This window comes from Meles meles, chromosome 2 (genome assembly GCF_922984935.1).
Source record: "Meles meles chromosome 2, mMelMel3.1 paternal haplotype, whole genome shotgun sequence".
NCBI classification, from domain to species: domain Eukaryota; kingdom Metazoa; phylum Chordata; class Mammalia; order Carnivora; family Mustelidae; genus Meles; species Meles meles.
Genome location: NC_060067.1, coordinates 171,840,538 through 171,867,687, shown reverse-complemented (window position 1 = coordinate 171,867,687; position 27,150 = coordinate 171,840,538). Strand labels below are relative to the sequence as shown.

Below are 27,150 nucleotides of genomic sequence, written 5' to 3'. Positions count from 1 at the left end.
GTTCCTTCTTAAATCACAAACAGAAAAAGTCTCAAGCTACTAGTTTTCTAAGAACACAAAGTTAAATCAACAAATACACCTCAAATCCATAGCATAAACAGTTTTTGTTTTTGTTTGGGTGGGACAGAAATCAAAGCAATAAGACAAGAACAGATGGTAGGACAAGAGAAGCAAAGAAAGAAAGAAGAAAAGGATAAAGCGGGACAGGGAAGACAAAAGATTAGCAAGTCAATCTATCAATCTATCTATATACATTTAAAAAAGACAAAGAAATCTACAGATGTTATTCAATTAGGATAAGCAACCTCAAACACAAGGAGATGGTAACAGAAGCAGAAGCTGGAACAGTGTGTGATCCAATAACACATTTTGGTAAATGCAGTGATTCACTTTCAGTCAAGATTCACTTTTAGTTCAGGATTAGGTTGGGCTATGGGTTTAGGTCTCTTTAATTAGCTGAGGAATCACTGTTCATAATTCTTCCACTACTCCTCCTCCTTAAGCCTTGAGATTCTATTTCAAATGGTTTAACTACCGCATGAGGGAACACATTAATACATATACATAATATAACAGAATAGGCTAGAAAATGTATAGTTGAAGTTAGAGATGCTCCACCAATGTCATCCATAAAGATAATGGATTTTTCATTTCAAAAATTTCAAAAATTTTGAGGTATCACATATCAAAACCTACAAATATTCTGTCCAATGGGGTCAGGGCCATGGCCTTGTGTGTCTGCTGTATTAATGAGAATCCTGATTCTCAGGTTGGCAGCCTCTGTACTCCCTAAGCAGGACTGTAATCCACAGCCCCGGTGTGCTGGGGGAAAGCAGAGCTGGGAAGCAAGCAGGACAGATTAATTAGGAGGCAACTACACAAACAACTTTCCAGAATCCACAATAGCATTTAATGGCCAATTACAGATGATTAACAATGTCAGATACATAGGAGGCACTCCATAAGTGAACATAAACCCCTCCTTGCCTTAAATTCAAACAAAGATTACTGTCACTCATAAAACAGTATTTGCCTATGAGCAATATAAAGACAAACGCTTTATCTTCAAGGTGCTTATAAATTAATAGATCTAGAAAACTTTCCATGCCAATTCACAACTGAAGTATCTGTTCCTACTCCAATAATCCAAATAGTCAACAAGTCTGATGTTCAAACAGGAATTAAAAAATAGCAAAGGGGTGCCTCGGTGGCTCAGTCAGTTGAGCATCTGACCCTTGATTTCAGCTTAGGTCATGATCTCAGAGTCATGAGATCAAGCCCTGCATCAGGCTCCAAGTTCAGTCCGCTTGTCCCTCTCCCTCTGCTTCTTCCCTCACTTGCTCACTCTCTTTCTCTCTCTAAAATAAATAAAATCTTTAATTTAAAAAAAAAATAGCAAATAAGTTTGCACATGGATATACATAGACCCTAAGGGCAGGCTTTTTCAGTTGAAACAGGCTGGCTCTTTTTTCCTCTTGAAGTTAACTCCCACAGATATTTTACTGCAAATGCAGAAAAGCACAAAGACTAACTGCACTGACAACCAAAAGGCTAAGTTGTGAAAGAATATTAGAGCCCCAGAAAAAGCACAATACCAGTGCTTCTGAAACAGCTCTTAAGATGTGAGAGGTGAAAGAAGGGGGTAAGGGTCTTCCTTTATACAAATAAGTTCAGTTAGCAAAATTTAAAAAGTACAGAGCTGGGGATTCCACAGGTCTTCTATGAATACACACTGTTTCCTTAATTTACTGTGCCGGGGATTCCTCTGGTCTTTGAATGCATATTCAGGAACTGGTGTACCAACAAAGCAATTTAGGAAACAACTCTCTCCTACTTACTGCTTTAAAATTAGTATTAAAAGTGAGCAATAGGGGCGCCTGGGTGTGGCTCAGTGGGTTAAAGCCTCTGCCTTCCGCTCAGGTCATGATCCCAGGGTCCTGAGATCGAGCTCCACATCGGGCTCTCTGCTCTGCAGGGAGCCTGCTTCCTCCTCTCTCTCTGTCTGCCTCCCTGCCTAGTTGTGATTTCTCTCTGTCAAATAAATAAAATATTAAAAAAAAAAGAAAAAAGAAAATTTAAAAAAAATAAATAAAAAAATAAAAATGTTCAAAAGTGAGCAATAAAAATTAATATCAAGGATCATAAGTCAAAGATTAATTAAACCTTTTCCTTTTAACAAACATACATATATGTTATATTTTAACAATCTTTTTTACATACGCATACCCTTGAAATTGAAATTGAAAACACCTTGAAATTGAAAACACCAGAAACATAACACAACAGATTAAGAGAGTAATGGTTACAAATACAATTTTAAAGTATAACATCAATAAAATAAGAGTCAAAGAGAACTTGCAATATGATAATGTACTATTTTTTAAAAAGAGGTGTTGGTGAAATAAGGAGATATACAAGTAGATAGCTCTACTAAAAAGGTGGGGGTAGGGAGACAAAAAAATTTTCTCTCAGAGTATCACAGAAAGGACAAAACTTTACTCTTAAGGGGAGAAGAAAACATTTACAAGCCTTCAAAATTTTTTTCTACTAGTGTGAACATTTTATTTTATTTTTTTACTTAAATTCCAGTTAGTTAATATACAGTATAGTATTAGTTTCAGGTGTACGATACAGTGATTTAATACCTCCATACACAAGCCTTCACATTTTTAAAGACAGTAAATACAATGATTTAATGAGCAAACACAGTTGTTTAAAATATATTTTGTCAAATAAATGAATCTTTAAAAAAAGAAAAAAGAAAAAAAAATAAAAATAAAATATATTTTGTATGTAACTAAACCATCCAAATGACTTTAGATCTCTTGGATGCGCAAAAAAATATTAGCACTGCTTATACTTTCATTTTCTTTTTTTTTTTTTAAGAATTTATTTATTTATTTGAGAGAGAGAGACCACGTGAGCAGGAGGGAAGAGGGAAGGGAGAAGCAGGCTCCCAGTAAAAGCAAGGAGCCCAATGTGGGGCTCCATCCGAGAACCCCAGAATCATGACCTGAGCCAAAGGCAAACAGACATTTAACCAACTGAGCCACCCAAGCACTCCTATACCTTCATTTCCCCCAGTTTTTCCCCCAAATGCTTTTACTACTTAAATTTTTAAGCAAACTTATTGAAAATGCTCTTAGACATTTTTATCATATATCAATCTTGTGCATGCAAAGAATAAAAATGTAAGCAAAATTAATTAATTATCCTCAAAACTTCTCTTAATTCAGAGTTCATCTTTTCTGAGTCACTTTCTTTTTTTTTTTTTTAAGATTTTATTTATTTATTTGACAGAGATCACAAGTCGGCCGAAAGGCAGGCAGAGAAAGAGGAGGAAACATGTTCCCTGCTGACCAGAAAGCCCGATATGGGGCTTGATCCCAGGACCCTGGGATCATGACTCGAGCGGAAGGCAAAGGCTTTAACCCACTGAGCCACCCAGGTGCCCCTGAATCACTTTCTATTCAAAGTTGTCACTGCTCTTTTTTTTTTTTTACTTGTTTTTATAGTGTCATTCTTTGAACCGCCTAGGGTACCAGTGATACAGTAATTCTTAAAGACTATTTCCCTCTGGTCTCCAGATTTTTCTTCTAAGTTACTGCCCCTATTCTGCAAGTCTGGATGCTAACAACTTCTTGATGTACCAGAAGGTGACCACAGAAGGTTTTCTGACAAACCAGGACCCATATTCCTTTTTCGTACGATTGTAAAATGGTTAGCAGATCCCCACATTTTTACGTCTATCTTCGACAGTTTAGAACACTGCTTCATTAAAAAGATAACAGGGCACCTGGGTGGCTCAGTTGGTTAAGCAACTGCCTTCGGCTCAGGTAGTGATGAGTCCTACAACGGGCTCCCCACTCAGCGGGGAGTCTGCTTTTCCCTATGACCCTCTCCCCTCTCCTGCTCGCTCTCTCTCACATTCTCTCTCAAGTAAATAAATTTTAAAAAATAAAATAAATAAAAATAAAAAGATAATAGCACTGTTTTGGATACTTGAGACTACTTATTAGCAATATGTGTGCACACACTCATGTATATGCATGTGTAATAAAAAGGAGGGTCTGTGGTGAAAGTTAAGTTGTCAGCCTTACTGTTAACTCATCTGAGAAGATGTTATCTATTTATCTCCATTATCTGGCACAAAGTAAACACTCCACAAATTCAAAGGTTTACAGAATGAACTCCCAACATTCTTCGGTCAGCTTGATAGTGCTGAGATAGTAGAATTTCAGGCATTTCATTCATTTGTTCAATGATTATTTCAAACTAAGAGCCAGGCCCCTTGACAGACACTGAGAAAGAAATAAAAAGCAGCCCTTGCCTTTAATGTCAGTAGGAGAGGCAGATAAATAGACTATCACAGTACAGAAGAAAAAATGTCATAGCATCAGCATGCCTATCATCCCATGAGAATGTTTGTTACATTCATAAAGAAAGTCATCTCATCAAGCCAGTGCTGGTACCGGAGGCTTAAAAGATGAGCACTGGCTATTTTTCTGTTTGGAGGACCATCTAAAAGAATGACATTCCAAGCAGAAATACATACATATAAAAACTGAAAGGCAAGAGTGTGGTGCCTATAAGGAACTGCAATATGTTGGAAGGCAGAGAGTTAAGAAGCGTGGCAACAGATGACAATGCATTACAGCACAGAGCCTGAACTTCATCCAGGAGGCAACAAAAATCCATGAGACCTGAGCATTCTAAACAAAGGGAGGACATGGTATTTTAGAGAGAGTAATCAGATAAAAGTATAGAGGTGAGTTCCAGATGGCAAGACTGGAGTCTGCTAGATAATCTAAGCTCCATAAGAACAGACATTTTTATCCATTTGGTTCACTGCTAAATCCCCACACTAAATACCCATAATAGTCCCTATACCACATGTCAGGTATCAATAAATATTTACTGGATGAATGAAGGGAAATCAGCCTAAAGACAACTACAGTAGCCAAAAAAAGAAATAACTAAGTAAGGCAATGGGAGACAGACATAGGTGGCATGAATAAAGCTGATAAACAGCAATTATCCTATATATATATATATATATATATATATATATATATATATATAATTTTATTTTCTTTTTTTTTTTAATAAATTTTATTTTCTAAGTAATCTCTACACCCAAGGTGGTGCTTGGGTGCAGGAGAGGCAGATAAATAGACTATCACAGTACAGACACCACAAGCCCGACATCAAGACACAGGACCCACAAGCCCGACATCAAGAGCTGCATGCTCTACCAACTAACTGAGCCAGCCAGGTGCCCCTACTTTTTATGTATGTATCGCGCTTGTCAGTAGTGAATGTCACCTTTTCCTTCTATTAATGCAGCTCAAAGAGACTAACAATTTTTTTAAATTCTAAGCTCTGTAAAAAAATCCAAGTTAGTCTACTAAAGAGCTATAATAATGTTAGAAAAAACTGTTCCTGGTAGCAATCTTAAAGAAATCAAAATTATTTAATTTACAGTCAGGACTATAGTTACTCTCCATCTCTGCTGAGGTCAGAAAATTACTTCAGTCTACATTTACCAACAGCTTACTATGTACCAGTGTTGTATGTACTAGGTGCTAGTACTTACTATGTACTAGATGCTATCAGATACAGGATTTCTTACCACATCCTAAAGTGTGAGCAGTATCATGATCCCATGAAGAAATGGAGGGGGCAAAGAAATTAAATACGTTGCCTAGGACCACACAACTAATTACGTAGTGAAACCAGAAAGCAAACTCCAGATCCCAAATTCCGTTTACTATCCTAAATGATGATAACTGATTTGAGTGTCCAAGGATGTCTTCTTTTATATTATGCATTTTTCAATACTGACCAGAAAAAAAGCAATTTACAGAAATGCTTCATTGCATAGTTATGTTGAGATCCCCTAATCCCCTCTACCTGTCACGGCTCCTTTCCCCATACAGTAAAAGGAGAAAATAAGCATTTGTGCTGCTCTTTAGGAATATGAACTAAAATTGTCAAGCAAGGGGACTCCTGGGCGGCTCAATCAGTTAAGCGTCTGCCTTCCGCTCCGGTCATGATCCCAGGGTCCTGGGACTGAGTCCCACATCAGGTTCCTTGCTCAGCGGGGAACCTGTTACTCCCTCTGCCTGCTGCTCCCCCTGCTTGTGCTCTCTCTGACAAATAAAAAAGTCCTTAAAAATAAATAAATAAGATAAAATTCTCAAGCAACAGCTCTTCACCTTTTTCTCAGTGACACACATGACAAATGACAATCACATGTACAATATGGTACCCTTGTATACAGGCATACCTTCTTTTATTGGGCATTTGCTTTGTGTGCTTTGCGATAATGTTGTTTTTTACAAATTGAAAATCTGTGGCTACCCTGCAGCAAGCAAGTCTATTAGTGCCATTTTTCCAACAGTATCCACTTACTTCATTTCTATGTGTCACATTTTAGTAATTCTCATAATATTTCAAACTGTTTTCATTATTACTTTATTTATTATGCTGATCTGTGATCAGTGATCATGACTCAAGCTCAGATGACAGCATTTTTTACCAATAAACTATTTTTTAATTAAAATAAGTACTTTTTTTAGACAGAATACAATCGCATACTTAATAGACAATATAGTGTAAACATAGCTTTTATATGCACTGGGAAACCAAAAAATTCATCTGACCCATTTTATTACAATATTTGCTAATTGCAATGGTCTGCAACTGAACCCTTGATATCTCCAAGATATGCCTGTGTAAACAACTCATGTTCCCAGATAGCATATATGAATGCAAATAAAGCACTGATGTTATTTCAGAGGTAAGCACCTTAATTTTTCAATTAAGTCATTTCCTACTTTAAATTATTTTCAACATGTCTCACAATTGAATGCAAAAACACTGCTATTCTAGACCAGGGGTGGGCAAACCATGGCCTACAGACCAAATCCAGCTTACCACCTGTTAGGTAAGTAAAGTCTACTGTAACACACACTTGTTTGTTTACATATTGTCTATAGTTGATCCTCACAAGAGTTGAGAAGCGAGATCAGAGACTATATGGCCTATAGAACCTAAAATATTTACTCTCTGGCACTTTACAGAAAATGTTTGCCAACATCTAATCTATCTGACAATCAATTCAATCAAAGGTCCACTATACTGGGAATTTACATGTCAATACATCAGACAAATCAGTTTCTTTATCTTAAAAAAAAAAACAACAACAACAAAAAACAGTTTTTAAACTTAGGTGTTCAGAGCTCCCTGGACTTAAGCATTACCACTTCATATAATTTATTGCTATCTCCTTGACTCCCTTACTTGACTGAGAGCAGAGTATGTATCTAGTATCCCTCTTATATATAATCTCAGTACCTAGCATAGCACCTGGGAAACAGATATTCTGTGGAAATCTGCTGAGTGCATGTCTGAAAATAAGCATATGATTTAAGACAATCAGTCAAGAGTGAAAGAGATACAATCCTACAGAAACTTGTTATTCAAAGTGTATTCTGTTCAGCAGTGGAATACTCAGGAGCTTGTTAGAAATGCAAAATCTCCAGGCGCCTGGGTGGCTCAGTGGGTTAAAGCCTCTGCCTTCAGCTCAGGTCATGGTTCCAGGGTCTTGGGATCAAGCCCCACATTGGCTCTCTGCTCAGCGGGGAGCCTGCTTCCTCTTCTCTCTCTGCCTGCTTCTCTGCCTACTTGTGATCTCTCTGTCAAGTAAATAAATAAAATCTTTAAAAAAAAAAAAAGCAAAATCTCAGGCCTCACCAAAGACCTAAAACTGTATTTTAACAAGATTCCCAGATGACAATTTGAGGAACAGTACTACACAAGAGGGTACTTAGTTATATTAAAGTTGTTAGTCTGATTCCCAACATGAGCTAGGGCACTTTGCATGGGGAAAAACAACAGTTCAAGGCTTCATCCTTACCTTAATTCTGAGCTTCAAGATACAAAATAAAGACCTATTTGACAACTTTGGCAAAGGGTGTACTTTCTTTTTTTGGTTTTTTTGTTTTTTGTTTTGAGGAGGGGGAGGAACACTTAACTAAAAAATAGGACCAAATGTGGGGACTACTCAAATATTTTGCCTATTCCAAAGGAATATGACCAGAGACTGCCCATCCTAATTTAAATGGATTATAAAGCATATGAAAAACACTTTTTAAATATCTAGGTATCTGTTTTTATGTCCTGTTAAAATTGACACGTGTTCATGAAAACTTCAAATAATTTTCAAAATACGATGGCAATATTTTGTGGGTTAGTAAATTGATTTGTTTTGTTGTTTCACTGGAGAAAAGAGGGGCAAGTCAGCACTACTTCCTGCTGTTTATTTTTGAAAGCAAAGGCTAAAAAACCATTTTAGCTATGACCTGCTTGGGCTAAAAATAATCTTCAAAAAGGTTGATGCTTGGTTCCATGGTGTAGTGGTTAGCACATGTGCCTTACAAAAAGGTTGATGCTTGATGAATTTGGTAATTTTGGTACTATTACTATCCCTCTTACAGAAAAGGAAACTGACACTCATGGAAGATAAAGTAACTTAAAGATCAAACAACAAGCGATGAGGCTGAGATCTTTAACTATTCTTATATAAGCCCGAACTAATCAGAATTAGTTTTGTAATAATTCACAAAGAACTTTAAACTAATACACCAACTTACCAGAATTTGAGTTTTTCTCAACTCTGAATTCATAGTTGTTGTTGTTTTTTCTTATAACCACCACTAGCCTCTACATTCTAGCACATATGTTTTAGCTCCAATACCTTGCACAAATCACTTGACCTCCATGAGCTGTTAGTTCATCTATAAAATAGACAACTTTCCTTAAAGGGTAATTGTGACCCAAATACCTAGCACGTATTTATTCAAAATTATGTAAGTTTTCAAATACAAGTAATACATGCATTTAAAAAGACCGACAAGCACGAACATAATAAATCATCTACTGAATAGGTTTTCCCCACCATCAGTACAAAAGCAACAAACTTAAGATTTGGGGGTGTGGGTGAAGGGTCATTCTATAGGCCAGAAATCTAACAGTATAGGCCACTGCAAGAGAGGTCATTACAGGCTTACAAGGGAGACCCAGCAAAAAAGACCTAGATATTTCTCAAGCCACATGTAACAGTTAAAAAGAATCTCAACACATCTCTGATTACCTCTAAAAATTGTATGCCTTTAAGTAATCAGGCTTAAGAGAGACTAGTAGCAGAATACAGATCAGAGGTTGTCTCTGGGACTAGGTAGGACAGAAGAACAAACTCCGATGAGAAGCAAAAAAGTCGAAAATGGATAATGATTTTTCATTTATGAGACTGCCAAAGATCAAAAAGTTTGGTAACACTGTGTTGCAAAGGGTGTAGGCAAAAAATGTACTGCTAGTAAATCTCTATGGAGAGAAATTTAGAAATACCAAAATTACAAAGGCATACACATTCTTTGACCCAATTATTCTACTTTTAGGAACTTACAAATCTAAAATAATGCACAAAGGAGGTTACTGAGGGGGAGAAAAACAAGGCAAGGTGCAGAACAGTATGTGAAGGTATGCTATCAACTGCAGGAAAAAATGCATATAAAAAAGTGATTACTTATATATACAGAGAATCTGTCTGGAAGGTAGAAACCAAACACACTGGCTGCCATCTAGGAGGGGAACTACTTAGCTGGGGAATGCCATCTAGGAGGGGAACTACTTAGCTGGGGAATTAGAAGAACTCTTTTGCACTTTTTGAATTGTACATACTAATGAATATATTCTCTATTAGGCAAACACAATTTCTTGAAGTTTTAAAAATATTTTATGAGTAATAGAGAACAAATATTACCTTGAAGGAAGTAGCAAATGGTACTTTTTAGCTAAGGTATCAAACATTTGCTGAAAACATATGAACCACTATCTCTCTTTTTAATCTACAGAGGCTATAAATTTTGAGAGAATAAATGGTTTAGCCTCTAAGTTTAAAGAGAGTTAACAGTTAAAAAAGAAAAAACAAACGATTTCTATCATTTTCCCTTCAGTTTAAACCTGACAGTTTCAACTCAACAAACATTTTCTGAGCATCTTACAAAGTGTCACGATCTGGATACAAAGATTAATAATGCATAGGACCTGATAAATGGTTGAACAGATGTACCTAATAAATGGTGAAGGACAGCACTTTTTTAATGCCTGTCATTTTCATGAACAAGGGGCAGCCTGATCTACCAAAAGGAGTATTGGGCTTGAAAGAAACCAGGACTGTAATTCCATTTATTATCTTAACCAATCATATACTTCTGTATACATAAAATCTGGCAATCGTAACACCTGGACTGATTACCTTATTACAAAAGTATTATAGCAAAAGAAGACATATGTGAAAGCAAAATTCTTTATAATCTGTGAAACACTTCGGAAACACAATTACACCACCCAAATGAAGTTTGAGAAAAATATTTTATTTCCCTTTTTCTTTCTCTAGTTTTCTTTGCTGAAGTTACAAGTTCTCTGTTTAACTGAAGTTAGCAGAAATAAAATTGTGTTATTTTTATTATTCTTTCAAAGTTAATAGATAACAAAGCCAACCCACTTGTAAAGCATTCAAAGAAAGGTAAGTTTTTATTGAAAGTTACATATGTAGGGATGCCTGGGTGGCTCAGTTGGTTAAGAGTCTGCCTCCTGCTCAAGTCAAGATCCCAGAGTCCTGGGATGGAGACCCAGGTCATGGAGCCCAAGCCGGGCTCCCTGCTCAATGAGGAGTCTGCTTCTCCATCTCCCTCTGCCCCTCCCCTTGCTTGGACACATTCTCTCTCAAATAAATAAAATCTTTAAAAAAAAAAAAGCTGCTAGCAAAATGCAGAAACATATAAAATGCTAACTAATGTTTGCCGTGGAGGGTAGTGACTCCAAAACCAAGATCTAAAAGTTAGACATGTGATTTGGTTTTTTATTCATACCCAATTAAACATTTATTATGGGCCTGCAATGTTTTGCTTCTAGGCCTTTGTACGTGCTGTTCCCTCTGCAGGAACCACTCACTTTCCCACCCCACCCATTTGCTTCCCCACCTCACTAACCTAACCTCTCACGTTGACTTCCTCTGAGAAGACTTCCCTAACTTTCCCCACCCCCTCCTCTGCATTTCGACAAAACTAGGTTTTACCCCAACAGAGCACTTACCACTGTGTATGTTAATTAGAGATTGTATCTCCTTTACTCAGGACTTAATCACTGTGCTGGCACCTGAAAATGTTCCATAAATACTTGCTAAGCATACCAAAACATTGTGCCAGATAGACAGGGATACAAAGATGAAAAACAAGATCCTAAATTCACTAGTAGGAGACAGGCTAAAGCAGCAATGCAATGTAAAATGGACTATGAAGGAGGCATGTATGGGATATCAAGGGCATGAAGAGAGCTAAGTCAACCTGGAAACAGGATGAGTAATAATGAAGAAAGAAACAGAAAGAGGATATGCCTAAACTAAGACTGCAAGGTTAAATAAAAGCTGACTGGTGAAGAAAAGAGAAAGGATAACCATTCCAGATATGAGAAAAACTGGAGCAAGAGAAACAAGGTGGTTCTGAGGAACTACAAGTAGTTTGGAATGGGAAGTGGGTCTCAAACCTCAGCATGCAGCAGAATCAGCTGGGGCTTATTAACATACAAGTTGCTGGATCCCACCCCCATTTTGTGATTCAGTAGGCCTGGAATACCGCCCAAGAATTTGCATTTCAAACATTTTCAGGTGACATTACTGCTACTTCTAGTCCCTAGGGCAACACTTTGAAAACCATTAGCACAGGGGAACACAGAGGGCCTATAAAGAAGTAGCAGTAGACAAGTTTGGAGCAACACAATGGTGCAAATGGGGTTAAAGTTACATACATTATGCCAAAGAATTTGGCACTGAAGGATTTTAAGCAGAGAAGTAGGTTGAACTTTAGAAAGACAGTAATAGCTAACATTTATAGAGCACTGGATTTTATGTATTCTGTATCGTCCAGTAATTATTAGCCACATATGGCTATTTCAATTAAATTACAATTAAGTTAAATTCAGTTCTTCATCAACCAGCCACATTTCAAGAGCTCAATAGCCACATATGGCCACTGGCTAGGGTACTGAGCAAAGATACAGAACATTCATTCCATCATCACACAAAGCACTATTAGACAACACTAATGTACATTAACTCACTAAAACTTTGGAACTTCGTTATGAGATACACACCATATCATCTCCATTTTATAGAAAGAAATGTGGCTAAGAAAGATTACGCAAATTACCCAAGCTCATAAAGCAAGTGGTGCCTACATGGGATACAAACCCAGATGGTCTGGTTCTCAAGCCTATGTTCTTTTTTTTTTTTTTTTAAGATTTTATTTATTTATTTGACAGAGAAAGAGATCACAAGTAGGGAGAGAGGAAGGCAGAGAGAGAGGAGGAAACAGGCTCCCTGCGGAGCAGAGAGCCCGATGCGGGGCTCCATCCCAGGACCCTGAGATCATGACCTGAGCAGAAGGCAGCAGCTTAATCCACTGAGCCACCCAGGCGCCCCCACGAGCCTATGTTCTTAATCACTTCTTAATAGGATTGTTATTGGCAAAAATATGAATTGGAGGGAGATGACACCGGAGGAAGGAACGCCAGCGAGGAAACTACTAAGGTAAAACAGGAGAGAAATGACAAGGACCTGTACTAAGAGTAGCAGCTGGAATGGAGAATTAAAAGAGATGTTAAAGAAGTAGAAAAGATTGGGAATGGACTAGAACTGAATCCAAAAGAAGTACAAGTGAAGTGTAGAAGATGACACCAAAGTTTCTTTTAGGAATCCGAGTCAATGGCAATGTCCCCTACCATAGTAAGAAATCAAAAGAGCAAGTTAGGAGGTGATAAAGTCCGTCTGGGTCATTCTGAATTTGAAGTGACTAAGAAAAGACACTACACTGTAGGTTATACAAGCCCAGAACTCAAAAGAGATATTTGGATTATGAATTTAGTCATTAGTACAGTGGAAGTTAAGTCTAGAGAGAACTCAGAAGGTTGAAACAAAGAGAAGCAAGCAAAGAAAGGATCTTAGGGGGCACCTGGATGGCTCAGTCCGTTGAGCATCCGACTCTCAGTTTCAGCTCAGTTTATGAACTGGCGATGGTGGCATCAAGCCCCACAAGGGGCTCCACACTCAGCTCCTAGCCCACTTGAGAGATTCTCCCTCTCCCTCTCCCTCTGTCCCTCCCCCTTCAAGTCCACATGCTCTCACCCTCAATTTTTTTAAAAGAGTCTCCCTTTGCCCCTCCCTCACCCCTCCCTCTCAAAACAAACAAACAAACAAACAAAACAAAACAAAAACCCAGAAACCTAGGGAATCCAACATACAAAATTCAGGCAAAAGAAAAAAAAAAGTCCAGTAAATGGAAAATGAATTACCAGGAAGAGAACAGGGAAGACACCTAGCAAAGAATTATCCCAAAGGTCTAAAGAGGAGAGAATGGTCAACAAGCATAAATGCTGCTGAAAAGTCAAGTAACAAAGACTGAAAACTGTACACAAGAACTGTTTAAAACGGTGCTCTAGGACCAAAGAGCAGGTTTCAACAGACATGGAATGAATACAGACCCTTTTTTTTTTTTTTTCAAGAAGTTTCAAAATGAAGGAAAGGAGATAGGATGTAGATGTACACAAGGATCTCCAGCAGTGTTTCTGTTTGTTTTTATTCTAACTTGATGGGAGAGACTTCCCCATGTCAAGGAGCAAAGAATGGAAAGACTGGGAACATTACTGATGGGCCAAGGCCCCTGAGACAGGAGAAAACATTGAGAGATGAGCTCTAGACAAGACACTTTCTTTTATATCCTCTGAAAAGGTAGCAAAGGGGGACAAAAGTAAGTACAGACATATTTAGGTTAGTGTAGGGCGGAATAAGCTGAATGAGCTTATATGGCCAGAGAGATTCTATGCTGTGAAGTAGAATATGGGAGTGTCTGCTGACAATGAGAACTGATGTGCTGCAGGGAGAACAGATGAAAGACAGAGACATACATCCCAAAGCAGAACTGATTAAAGGCCACAAATTCGTAAGTGGCATCCTACCACATGGTTGTACAATCTTCAAAATGACAAACAGTCCCATTTAGGAGTAGGGAGAGAAAAACTGTTGCCTTAATGTCAAGGCTGGGGTTTGCCCATTAGAGGAGTAAAGCATGAATGAGGTGATAAAACCGTAAGGCCAAGCAATCAGAAGAAAACCATTAGAGTGGTGGGAGAGGGGCACCTATCAAACTCACACATGGAACCTTCTCCAAAATAATGCCATATGAGACCCAGGTGAGATAAAAGGGCAGGGGAGAAAGGTGGAAGATTAGGGCAGTTTATGGTCAGGAGTAAGATAAAACAAAATGTAGGGGGGTGCCTGGGTGGCTCAATCATTAAGCCTCTGCCTTCAGCTCAGATCATGATGCCAGGGTTCTGGGTTCGAGCCTTACAGCGGGCTCCCTGCTCAGCGGGAAGCCTGCTTCTCCCTTTCCCACTCCCCAGCTCATGTTCCCTCCTCTCGTTGTTTCTCTCTGTCAAATACATAAATAATTTAAAAAACAAACAAACAAACAAACTTAGAGGTTTCCATGAGTACACTGTCCTGGTTTCAGTCAAAGTATGTTCGTGGGAGTGGATGTGAAGTAAGTAGTTTCATGTATTTGTCTGAGTTGCAATTAGATAAAAGTAGCGGCTTCTGTCCCCTGAATCCCTCAGCCAGTTCTGTTAGAGTAGTTCTCAACCTTGGCTATACATTCCATGCGCATGGAGACTTCAAAACAAACAAAACAAAATAACTTGAAATCTGGGCCCCCTAAATCTGCTAGATTCTAATTTAAGTGATTTGGTGTTTATTTTTTGAGGCTCCTTGGGTTGTTCTAAAGTGGATATAGTGTCAATAACCACTGCTTAGAAAGAACAGGGCTTTAGATTTATGTTATGAATTCAAAGAAAAATTGACTGGCATGAGAAGAAATGAAATAACTAAAGCAAGGAAATGATAAAAGAGGATCTAAATCCTAAATCAGATATCTGAAGATGCCCTCAATAGAAAAGTTGAAAAGCCATCTTAAAACACAGCATCACACTTAACACACACACAAAAAGTGTAATAATGTTTCTAAGGGTTCTGTTACAGGTTCTAGAAAACTCAGGAGTTAAATGCTTCACTATAGCCAATGAAGAAAAAAAGAAAAACCTGCACTCTAGTAAGCAGAAAGAACTGAAAACCAACACTTAACAGCAGCTCTCCAGGTCAACTACAGTTCACCACTCCCTAGAGGAAAAAGCGGCCTATAATATAAGCATGATAGCACCCCCCAACCCCCATCTTTCACACAAAGATTTTAAATTTTTTAGCGCCCAGATTTTCTTTCGACATCATTTACCAATAATCTTAAAACACCCAATCATTTTATAAATAACTGTTCCCAATCTTAACTTCTTTTTTTGCCATTAGTCTAATGTAGCTGCTAAATTTTACCACAAAGTAAAAGTAATGCAGAGATGAACTGTCACAATGACCAAAAAAGACAAACATAATCTATTATCTGCTACCTTCTCTTAAGGTTTACTATTACAAATCATCCAGAACCAAGACTCTATATATACATAACAATGAATCATATAGACCCTACATTTTTATCTCCCCATATCTGATGTCTTTGATAAGAATTACTTCATTACTTAATAGAAAGGCTGGTACCTTTCGATCTCAGTCCTAATTTTTTTTTTAAGATTTTATTTATTATTTGAGAGAGTGAGTGAGAGAGAAAGAGCACAGGAGCAGGGGCAGAAGGAGAGACTTGCTCCCGCTGAGTAGGGAGCCCACCATGGGGCTCCATCCCAGATGGGATCATGACCTGAGCTGAAAGCAGACACTTAACCAACTGAGCCACCCAGATGCCCCTCAGTCCTAAATTTTTTAAGTTCTAAGCAATGATCCAAGTCCTTCAGAGGTCTATGTTATATAGACTTTCTGAAAATCAGACTTAACTATAAGCAGACTTTTTTTTTTTCCCCAAAATTCAAGGAGTATTTACTTTCCCTTCCAGCACTAAGGTATCAACATGTTCTAATATTTAGCTTAAAAAAAAAAAATACAACTTTCTAACTCTTCTAATTAGAGCCATAAGAAAAGTCTTTTCCAAAAAAATTCAAAAAACTGTTTCAACTTTCAAGAATGTATAGCTATCTTCAAACACTGAAACAAGCTGATTTACATACTTGTGGTTATAAAAACCACCAAAATGCTCTAGACCAGGGTTTATTCTATGGTTTCCATGAAGAAATCCATTATTTTATATTCATTGCTCTCTAACACTTTTAAGCAGTACTACAGCTTAATGATGAAAAGCAAAGAACTGAGAAGGGTCTGACCACTTTCTCCCAGATTAGCTTACTATGTGGGACTGAACAAGACACTCAAGTCTCTTGGGACCTCAATTTCTCTATTTGTGAAATAAGATTAGAAACACTGTTACCAAGACTGCTACTTGCTCAAAATTCTATAAAATGTGTAAGATTCAATTCTTTTTTCAAAGAATTTATCTATACTTTGTAAACGTAATATAATCCAATTATAAAATATACCTTACTCAACACCACAGCCAAATCTACTTTTCCTTAGCAGATCTTTTTTTTTTTTTTTTAAATTGCTGGCGTTAAAAACTGTTTTGATCTACAACAGCATTCTGCAAATCTAAACGCTACACTACTATAATCTCCATGCTTAATTTCAACCCTTAACCAAATAGTGCCATACTACAAACTGTTTCTTCACCTGTTCCCTAATGAAGTTGAAAGTAATTCTCTGGACTTGAATTTACAGAGTTATGTACAGTGCTGATGAAAGCCATCTGTTGGGAACTATGACTTTCCTGTCAAAGGAAAACACCAGAAAAAAAAGCCTAGATTTTCCTGGGAACCAGCTGCAGTTCAATGAGTCCTAATCCTGCTCCAGCTGGGAAAAGCAGAAGGGTGAACTCACTACAGGTCTAATTCATCTGCTGCAGATCCTTTGTGAACTGACTCCACCCATGAGTAGCCAACTGGTAAACAACTTTACCAAAGGAGGCTCTTAACAATCATTACACGAAAAAATTCATTTGTTTCTTTAAAAATGTTTAAATCAGAACACCAAAAGTATTCATTATTGTAATTTTAACACTTGCCAGTTCACGAAAAACAAAAAAACAATTCTATTTTAACCAACCTGGCAACCAGATTCAGTTCTCTTATATAGCTAAAATCCAAGTCAGTGTAGAAAATATACTTTCTCCAATATTCTACATAGGAAGAGAAAAAGTCCTATTTTCTATGTGCTTTCACGGTATTAAAGATAAGTGTAATGTAAAAAAGTACTGGCCTGTGCGTCAGGATGAACTAAATAAAAAATAGGCAGCATGGATAATTCATTTTGCATACATTCATTTTCTATTTGGTGTTTTATGAGAAACCATAATGAAAACCTGTATTATTAAATGTTATTAAATAGCTATTACATAAATATACTACACCTATAAAATTTAACCATGTAAAATTCTCTGCGACTTCAATAAGAAAACATGTTAAAGCACTCTGAACAGTACTCAACGCATCGTTAGCCCTTAACAAATGTTAGTTATTAATAGGTTTCTATAAGCAACTGCTTACATTCCCTTGGCCTACTGATAAAGGGCAAAGAAAGGTCAAGATGGTTACATCCTCTAGATCCCTATTCCCAAAGCAATTTATAGTATCTGGCAACTTAATTAATTTCTTCCCTTTATTTCATCAATTTATTAGCAGTCAGTCCAAATAAGTGCTACTGTTAAAAGTACAAGAAAAGTGTCTAGGTTGTGTGCATTGGCTGGGTATAGAAGTTTTGATTAGCAATGGCAAACCAAAGGTTTGCTTCAGTTGCTCAAATTTTCTTTCAGGGTGTGTCATGGGCTGAAAATGAACCAAAACACACACAGTTCATAAGTTAAACAGAAGACCAAAAATTGCCTGTATAGTTGATTGTATTGCATTACAAATATATCTCTGCCTGAGTTATTTTTAAAATTCTGGAGTTTTTAAATAAGAATAAGTCCACTGAGACAAAGTCAATTCCTAATTATATTTAATCTACCTCAATAACTTGCTAGTAACAAATTTTTATTTCTAGCCAGCTTCTCCTCCAGGCCCACAACATTTAGAGTCACCAAAAAAATGATGTAGCATCAATTTTACTATAAAGACCATTTCCAAATAATAAAATCAAAACTTTATTATTCTTAACTCAGTAACTTGAAAACATATTTCCATTCAAATTCACATCTCTACATCAAAGCTCCACTTATTCTGTGAATTTAAAATGTCAAATTTCAGTAACAAAATAATTTGGATTCGGGGCACCTGGATGGCTCAGTGGGTTAAGCCTCTGCCTTCGACTCAGGTCATGGTCCCAGGGTCCTGGGATCGAGCCCCCTGTCGGGCTTTCAGCTCAGCGGGAAACCTGCTTCCTCTTCTCTCTCTCTCTCTCTCTGCCTGCCTCTCCAACCTACTTGAGATCTCTGTCAAATAAATAAAATTTTTAAAAAAATGGAACAGAAAGTTCCACAACACAAAATAATTTGGATTCTACTAAGAGTTTACTGTATTGATAGAACTTATTTTAAAAAGCTATACATTTATCACTTGATCTTACCTAGTTGGTAATAAACTAAACAATAACATTAGCTGACAATACTTTCTCTACCCTTTCCAACTGTAATGCTTTCACAAATTATAATTCTGTTCCACAACACTACTCAACAGAATTAACACTTTAATGATGTGGCTGATTATCACAAGAGTATAGTTTTCTGGATTAGTAATATGGAACATAAGCTATATATATTCAAGTACATTTTTCTGTGTTAAAATGAACCCAGAGAAGTTAGAAATCAAGGTGAAAATCATTCCTGAAAAGGTTCCTTCCAAGACTCAGAGTCAAAAGATACAGACCATCACAATCTCAAATAATACAGCCTCATTATTTCTCAGGGATTGACAACAAGAAACAGATCATTATTTTTCAGGGATTGACAACACTTAATTGTTCTGAACAACAACTGTAAAAAACTAAAAGTTACATTTTATAAACTAAAAAAGAATCCCAAAAATATTTCACCTCTCTCTGCTTTAATCCTCAACAAGACCTAATCTTAAATTCATTGTTATGGTAGGCATCTTAAATGTTTCCCAAATGAATATGAATAAATGAACAAATTATCCTAGAGTAAAATCTGTATTTCAAAAGGGAAGAAATTTGCAAGGGGCCAATTGTTATTTAAGCCAGTTTCACACTATCACCCTCACCTATATGCCACAATTCAAGGGAAAACATTCTGAATCCCCAAATGAAAGCACTCTATTACACCATGCAACAAACCCCAGACTGAAAATCAAAAAACTTCAGTAACAGATAAAAGGAAAATAAGCATAGACATTATCCTCAAGAAAAATATATATATATATATATCATGAAGACAAAACAATTTTTTTATGGACCTCAGGTATACAAAACTAGGTTTTTCATAATCTCTGATTTCTGATACATTCTTTTCACTGGTTCAAAGTCAGTTTTAAAATCCAGTCTACGACAGAGAAAAACAGACACAAACCATGAGGGGGTGGAGGTAGGGGGAAATAAGGACAGATAATAAAATTAGAGAATTTAACATAACTATAATATTATAATAATAAAATATAAAAATATTAAAAATATAAAATTGTATAAAACATAATAATATAATTAAAGAATGTGCTATGAAGTTAACACCAAGAACATTCCCAATTGTGTACTTGATGGCAGCAACAGGAATTATATGTAACGACTCCCAAGAGGCAGCAGGTATAGCTGTTACAAAGACTGGAGCCAGACTGCCCAAGTTCAAATCCTAGCTCTGCCACTAATATCTCTGTGATTTGGAGAAATTACTAAACCTCTTTTACGCCTCAGTTTCTTCACCTGTAAGATAACGGTACCTACTTCATTGAGTTGTACGAGAATTTAAAAAGTTAATATATGTACAGCTTTAAAGTAATGCCAGGCACACAGTAAACACATCAAATTAAACAAATTCACCATAAAGTACCACAGTACTAAAGCTAGCTCAGAAATTTCCCTTACAACATGCATAAAACTTTTACATCATAGTAGCCCATGGATTTTCCTCACTATTTATCAATGTGAAAACATAAGTAACTTCAAGTGTGTTCACAAAAACTCTTAAAAATACAGTATTTCTACACAGCTGATCCCAACAGAAGTAGCAAAACCACTCAGTTATTGATAATCTAACATACAGTTCTACAGTTCCTTCCAAAGTTTGCTATCCCAAAGAAATAAAAGTTAAAATTGATATAGATAAAAATAAAGAGGAACTTGAAATAATGCCATCTGGGTTCTAAGGAGAGTGTAAGGCCCCCAATAGGTGCTCAATAACCATTTGCTAAATTAATTAAGGCCTAAAAGTTAAACTACTCCTGGCCTACACTCTTCTTTCTCCATCACTGTCGAATACACTCTAATTTTTTTTCAGAATACCTAGGTTCATAATAGCAAACCAATCAATTTTAAAAAGAGGAAAGAAAGTAGATTAAAAAAACATTATAAAGAGCAAACATATAATCTGTTTGGAGAAGGAATAATTCCTCACTGTATTATCATTTGGAATGTGAGTTTTTCCTATCCTTGGGGGAAGCACTGAGGAAAATCACTACAGAAAATAAGACTATTTAAAAATATATAGGAGATCTCACCAACTCTAATTTCATAGGTATTATAAAATTAGTTTTCAATTCAGACCAGTACACATATACAGAAGTCTCCATTCAATGAAACTCAATTCTCCTAAATGTATACTCCAAATTTAGATACTCTGATTAACAACACTATATATTACAGTTACACAACCAAAAAGATATTTCTAACCAAAGTAAACCAGCAAATCTCTACTGGATTAAACTTTTTTTTAAATGTAAGTCTCAGATCAGCTGCAAAGTAAGAACTGTTGGTTAGATGGCTCTCAAGGTACCTTTCAAAAGTAAAATCCTAGGATGATAGGACTCAGATCCATTCTATAGTGTACTTTATTAGCTAACTTTTAAAAATATGCAAAACTGTCATTTTATGTAGGACTAATATTTTTCTAAAAATTGAAGTATCTAATTCAAGCAAGGGAAACTATAATAAAAGCAAGCACCCAGGTGTTCTAACAAACTTTATAATATATATAATACTCACAGATAGAACACTGAATTTATTATAAACTAGAAATTATTTCCTGTTTCCATGTAGTTTAACCTACAGATCACTTGGTAACAATTTCAGGAATCAATCATTGTACTTCTTTTAACTTCAGCCATATGGGATCAAGAAACAGTTCTTACAGTAGGAGTTCTATATGACTGAACTACAGAATAAAGCATTTTAGTTACTTGCCCAGATTGAATTTTTAATACCACACTTTTAATAAATGCTCAAATGACAAAGAACCATTCTATCAGAATCATTTCAAGGGTAATAACAGTAAGATTATGTTTCTATTTCAAAGTTCACAGGGAAAACAACCCTAAAATAGATCTCTAAAAACTTCATCAAAGAAAAATACTATTAATTTTCAATAGCTATTTAAACAAAAATCTATAGGTGGGCTATTAACTGCAATAAATTTAGACTGAATCTCAAATATTTTTAAATATATTCAATGTTAACTTTACAATCTCCTCATCCTAGAAGTAGCTTCCCTGGTCTTAGGCAAGGCAAAGATTATTTGACTATACTGTTTACTAGTGTGCATCAGTACTACCACGCGCCCCAGAACTATATTCAGAACACCTGAAATAAATTTACAGCTAAGATGCTACGTCAATGTAAAAGAACTGCTACTAACAAAATTCTCCTCATCCCCCAATATCTATTTAATGGGCCGAATTTTGCTTAGTGTACTTTCTTAGTGTTTCTTAGTGTACTTTCTTAGTGTACTTTCAACTGCACAAAACAACAGCATGACACACAGAACACAGTAAGGTATACCACTGTGCATCAAAACTCACAACTCCACAGAACTTTAGGAATAAAGGATACTTTATTCCTGACCCATGTAGTTACACCTGCCATAAACAGTAACACTTAAGATTTCATCCTATGCAAAGATTACATGACAGAAAGTTAGAATACAATAGAAATACGAACTGATGAAAATCCTTAGCTACCACAACGGGTCAAGAGAATCAGTCTCACTCCTGCCTAATGACAATGTGCAACAAAAAGAAAAAAAGGAAAAGAGGTTCTTAGAGTCACCTGCTTATTTCAAATCCAAGCCTCCAACATTTAGAAGTGCTCATCAACTTTCAGGTATAAGACATTCTAAGAACTTAAAACAGCCTCAAAGTTGCATGCTAATCTAAATATGTTCTAATTGTTAAATTCTTATCTAAATCTGTTCTTTCAGGTGCATCAATACAATCTGAAACTCAGGCGTCAAATATTTCAAAGTATAAGGACAACTGGTAGCTACGAATTCTAACAACTCACCAATAAAAAACCAGAAGTGATCATTCCATGAGTCCCCAAACACAAAACCTGAAGGTAACTTCTATGTAACTTCTTAGAAATGTGACTTTGTAGCATGCTATTATCATCAGCTCTATGAACACTGATACATATGCCACCCTTACCTTATCCTTTTCATGTGGAAGCAGTGACACTGGAGGTAAAGAGGAAAGAGACTCACAACTCTCTTTCCCATCCACACTGGTTGCTTTAGTGTTGAGCCGATAAAGAGGTCCATCTTTAAGGAGTCTGCCGTGGCCAACGGCTCGTTTAATAGCCAATCGTAACTGCTGGTGAAAGCCAGAGGCAGCACTGCCTCCAAATAATGCAGACACATCCTTCTGACCTTTCAAAAAACGTTCAATGCTTTTCAAAGTTGAGCCACTGGACTCTGCCAAGCCCTCAACTGCCCGCTTGATCAGTTTATTCCAATCTACATTTTGTTTATTATCCAATTTTCCATGGTTTCGGGGTTTAGGAAGTGCTATTCGCCCAGGATTATCAGGATCTTTATAGGAATTGAGTCCTTTATTGGAGACTTTTAAAATTGTTCCATCTTTAACACTCAACTCCAATTGCTCTAAAACAGTTTTACGATCCAAGCCATGGGATGAAGACACTGCATTGCATATCCTTTCTTCTGAAGGACGCTGTTTTTGCTTCTTCACTTTTTTGATGGCCTCCAAAATCCACTCCGTATACAGCGGGTTAGCGAGTTTTACCATGGTGAAGGATTCTGTATATCCATAGAGTCGTTATCCCTTATCCTGATGCTGAGTAAGTTTTACACCATGGAAAACAACATTCTCGGAGGCTGGGAACCAGTTAACCATAGCATACAAGTTTTCTGGCCTGAGTCCTTTCTCAAAACAGAGAGCCTCCTCACTTTCACTTCAGAAACCAAAACAACCTGTTATTTGAAATGTCTTTAAATTTCCCAATAAACTTCTCAATAGCACCACACATGGGTCTCTTCATAAAGTTGTAAGAACTCAAGAACATCTCCTTCCCAGCAGAAAAATGTGCATCTTATGCCTGAAAAACAAACAAGGTCAGTTTTCTATCAAGTCCCATTTCATAAATAAGCTGTAACTGAGACATCCTAGTGTTTAAAAATAATCAAATACCAAGTGTTTACTTGTTTTAACGAGTTTCTATCAACATTCCAAAAACAATTACATATGTGAACCATTGGGGTAAAAAAGAAAAAAAAAAGATGAATAATTAGGATACAATGAGGAAAAGAGATGAGATATGCTATGAATGACCTTAGGCTACAACTTAGCAGGAGGGTGCTGACTATACTGTACTCCACAATCTCTGCTCACCAGTCTATGTAATGAAACTCTTCCTTGACATCTTTACCAAGAACCTATTCAGCACTTCAACAAGTATCTGGATTAGCAGAAAGAACCCTGCAATGAAAGTAAGAGTGAATCTTTCATCTTTCAAAATTCCAGACATTCAAACTGCATAAAAACAGTCAATTAGGCAAAAAAAACATTGAGAAAATTTTAACTATTTTATGTAAGAAACAAAATATGCAATTTACACAGATCAAGTTCATACTGTATGTACAACATTACTGTAAACATTCCAAATGGAAACAAAAATATTGAAAGTCAAGTAAGAAAAGTCCTTCAGAATTTTAAAATCCAAATTCATTCAAATTTTAAGAATTACATGCTGACAGCTTCTCCTAAACTGAACTAAAATATTAATATTCAATAAACTGAAGGGAGAAACTGTCAAAACATTCATAACCAAGCTACAGATAGAGAAACTAGAAGTGAGAAATGCCCAGAATCACTGGGTTCAAAAACGCACACACTACATATCAAATGTACTATATTGCCTGTTGGCAGGTTTAAACAGATCTCACAGATTCAAGACTGCTGACCTGAAATGTACGTTAACGAGTAAAACACAAGCACAAAAATACATTTCCTCTCCAGGATCAAAGTCAATATTCTTTCAAACAAAAGAATCTGGCAGAAACAGGTCTTTTTGAAAATCACCAAAATAATGAATTCTGAATCAAATTAACTTCTTTGCTTCCAAAAAATAAATATAATTTATTTTTTTTCAGAACATCTGCTCTTATTCTGAAGAGCATTTACATTACAACATAAACAATGACAGAAAAATGGCTCCCGCAGCAATTACTAAGACTGACATTATGATCAAAAGGAAAACTAACAGATATTAGGAAAGCTACAGTCCTATTAACTCTAATAGGAAAAAAAAAAAAAGACTGAAGTAAACACTCAAACCTGAGCCAAGATTTATTTTTAAATTAGCTGACTAAAAAGAAGCCCCCCTGAGAGAGCTATGCTTTATTTTGGTGAGAGTCTCGAGAGGATAGAAATCATAGAATTATTACTCCAAGAACGTTCATTATATAGACATCAAGGCTAAACTAACTGAGAGGCTACACTCTGAGTTTAAGGAGCTGGGAACGTCCTAATTGATTCTGCTCGCAGGTAAACGAATGAATGACAGCCAGTCATTGTTTCTCCGGCCAGGGTTCTCGCCAGTCTCCAGGTCTGCCGAAAGTAAAGCGCCTGCAGACTTGAACTTCAACTCTCCGAAAGTACACCAGCGGCTGGAGAGAAAGTACAACTTGCTTCTGACAGTCCTCCCCGGCCTCCATTCCCCACCCCCAAACACATCTTCGCGCTCTCTTTTTAAAGAGCGAGAAACTTTAAAAACTTGAAACCGCACGGCTCTGCGGCTTGCCAACGGGAGGCTTCGCCGTTCCCATTAGATGGAAACAGAACCCAAGGACTAAGTTAACAATGAAATCACGTGAAAGAGTTCAGAGCAATGTATCTCCCAGCTCCTCCAAATCCTAAGCTCCACAGAGGCCGGTTCAAAGGCGGCGTTTGCGGCGCGCAGGCTGCCCAAGGAGCCTGACAGGTCCCGCAGCTCCCGGCCAACCCGGCCGCAGGTTGACAGGCAGCCCGCCGCCTCCCCTCCCCGCACAGGGGCTGACAGCCCGACAGACACAACACCACACGTGCTGCCTCCTCCGCACCACAACACCCGCCAGCCTGTCACCCCCACTTGCCGCCTCAGCCCCGCTCGGATCTCCGCGAACCCGGCCGGAGCCGGAGAGCGAGCGCCCGGGAGCGCGGGCAAAAGGAGCCGCGGCCGGCTTGGGGCGGCGAACGGCCGGGCGCAGGTGGAGCCGGGGCGGTGGGCGCGCCCCCGAGGGAGAGCGGGCTCGCCGGCACAGCCCAGCCCGAGGCCCCGCGGCCTGGGCCGCTCGCCGCCCGCCCACCCGCCGGCTCCCCGGGGCTGGGCCCGGCAAGCTGGCGGGCGGACGGGCGGCGGGGGCGTTGGGCCCGCGAGAGCCGGGCCGGCGGGCGGCGCGCTGGCGCGGGGCGGGGGGAGCCGGGCGCCGGCCGGGCGCGAGGGGGCGGCCTCGGCGCCCCAGCCCGAGGCCTGGCGCAGAGCAGCGGGAGGCGGCGCAGGCCGCGGCGGGGCCTGCAGCGGCCCGGCGACCCCGCGAAGCGGCGAAGCGGGCCCCGGAGCGGCTCAGCCTCGGGCTCGACGGCCAGGGACGCTCGCCGGTGGCTCCTCGGCTACTTACCGGGGGGGAAGAGAACCGGGATCCCGAGGCCCCGGGCCGGACCGCGGAGATGCCCCAAACTGACACGGCCGCCATCTTGGAGACAGTGAGCTCCGGCCGGGGGGAGGGGAGGCCAGGCGGCGGAACAGCCGCGGGGGGAGGGGAAGCGTCGCGAGGGAACGGCTGCCTGGGGGAGGGAGCGGGAACAGCCTGGGAGGGAGGCGAGGGGGAGGGAGAAGGGGAAGCGCGAAGGGTGGCGGGCTAGGAGCGGGAAGAGCTGCGCGGAGAGCCGGGAAGGGCCGGAGGGCGGGGCGGGACAGGAGGGAAGAGCCGGCCGGGCAGGTCACGTGGGGCCGGTACAAAAGGCCAAAGCCAAAGTGGGAGGAGGACCTGATGGGCTTGGAGGCCAGCTACTGGGGGTTCCTTCTCCTCTTTCTCACGCTGTTAGGTCAGGCGGATAGCAGGAAGGGGAGAGAGTGTATCCCCATTACACAGCTAGGGAAACTGAGGACAAGCGCATGGGTGGGGTGGCTTCCGAATGGCAAGGAAATCCGGTGGCCAGACGATCTGAACTCCTGATGATGTCTGTTTACAGTTAGTAAATCCTCCCTCCCCACTTCTGTGCCCTTCCACAGTGACTCTCCCAGAACCGAGGTCGAGAGTGGGAGGGGGGAGTGAGGAGGAGACAAAGGGCAGGAGGAAGTTGCCTCCCCTTATGGTTCCCTTTTTGCTCTCACTAGCACCCCACACATTTTACCCTACTGTAGGAAAAAGAAGAGGGCAGAAAGGGTGGAAACTTAGACACCCATAACAAGCCCTTTCACCACAATGACTTCATCCTCCCCACAACAGAGAGTCTTGTTGGACCTTAGCAAGCCATTTTTATAGAAAGACCCAAGTCACTTGTGTCCTGTGACTTGCACAAGGTCACACAGCTCTTTTGTGGCACACATCTGAGTTTGAAACCTTGATCACTTTTGTTCCACCGCCAGTT

The 27,150-nt window shown here is 38.7% G+C and overlaps 1 protein-coding gene across 2 annotated transcripts in view; it reads right to left on the bottom strand.

Moving 5' to 3' along the window:
- KAT6A (lysine acetyltransferase 6A) overlaps positions 1-26,264 on the bottom strand; it is a 114,165-nt gene extending 87,901 nt beyond the window's left edge. For both annotated transcript variants that reach the window (XM_045994874.1, XM_045994884.1), the window contains exons 1-2: positions 26,178-26,264; positions 22,708-23,617 (exon numbers count right to left, since the gene is read on the bottom strand). In XM_045994874.1, the coding sequence (XP_045850830.1) occupies positions 22,708-23,307 (600 nt within the window). In that variant the 5' untranslated portion in view covers positions 23,308-23,617; positions 26,178-26,264. The remainder of the gene's footprint in view (positions 1-22,707; positions 23,618-26,177) is intronic.
- Positions 26,265-27,150: the final 886 nt, after the last annotated feature.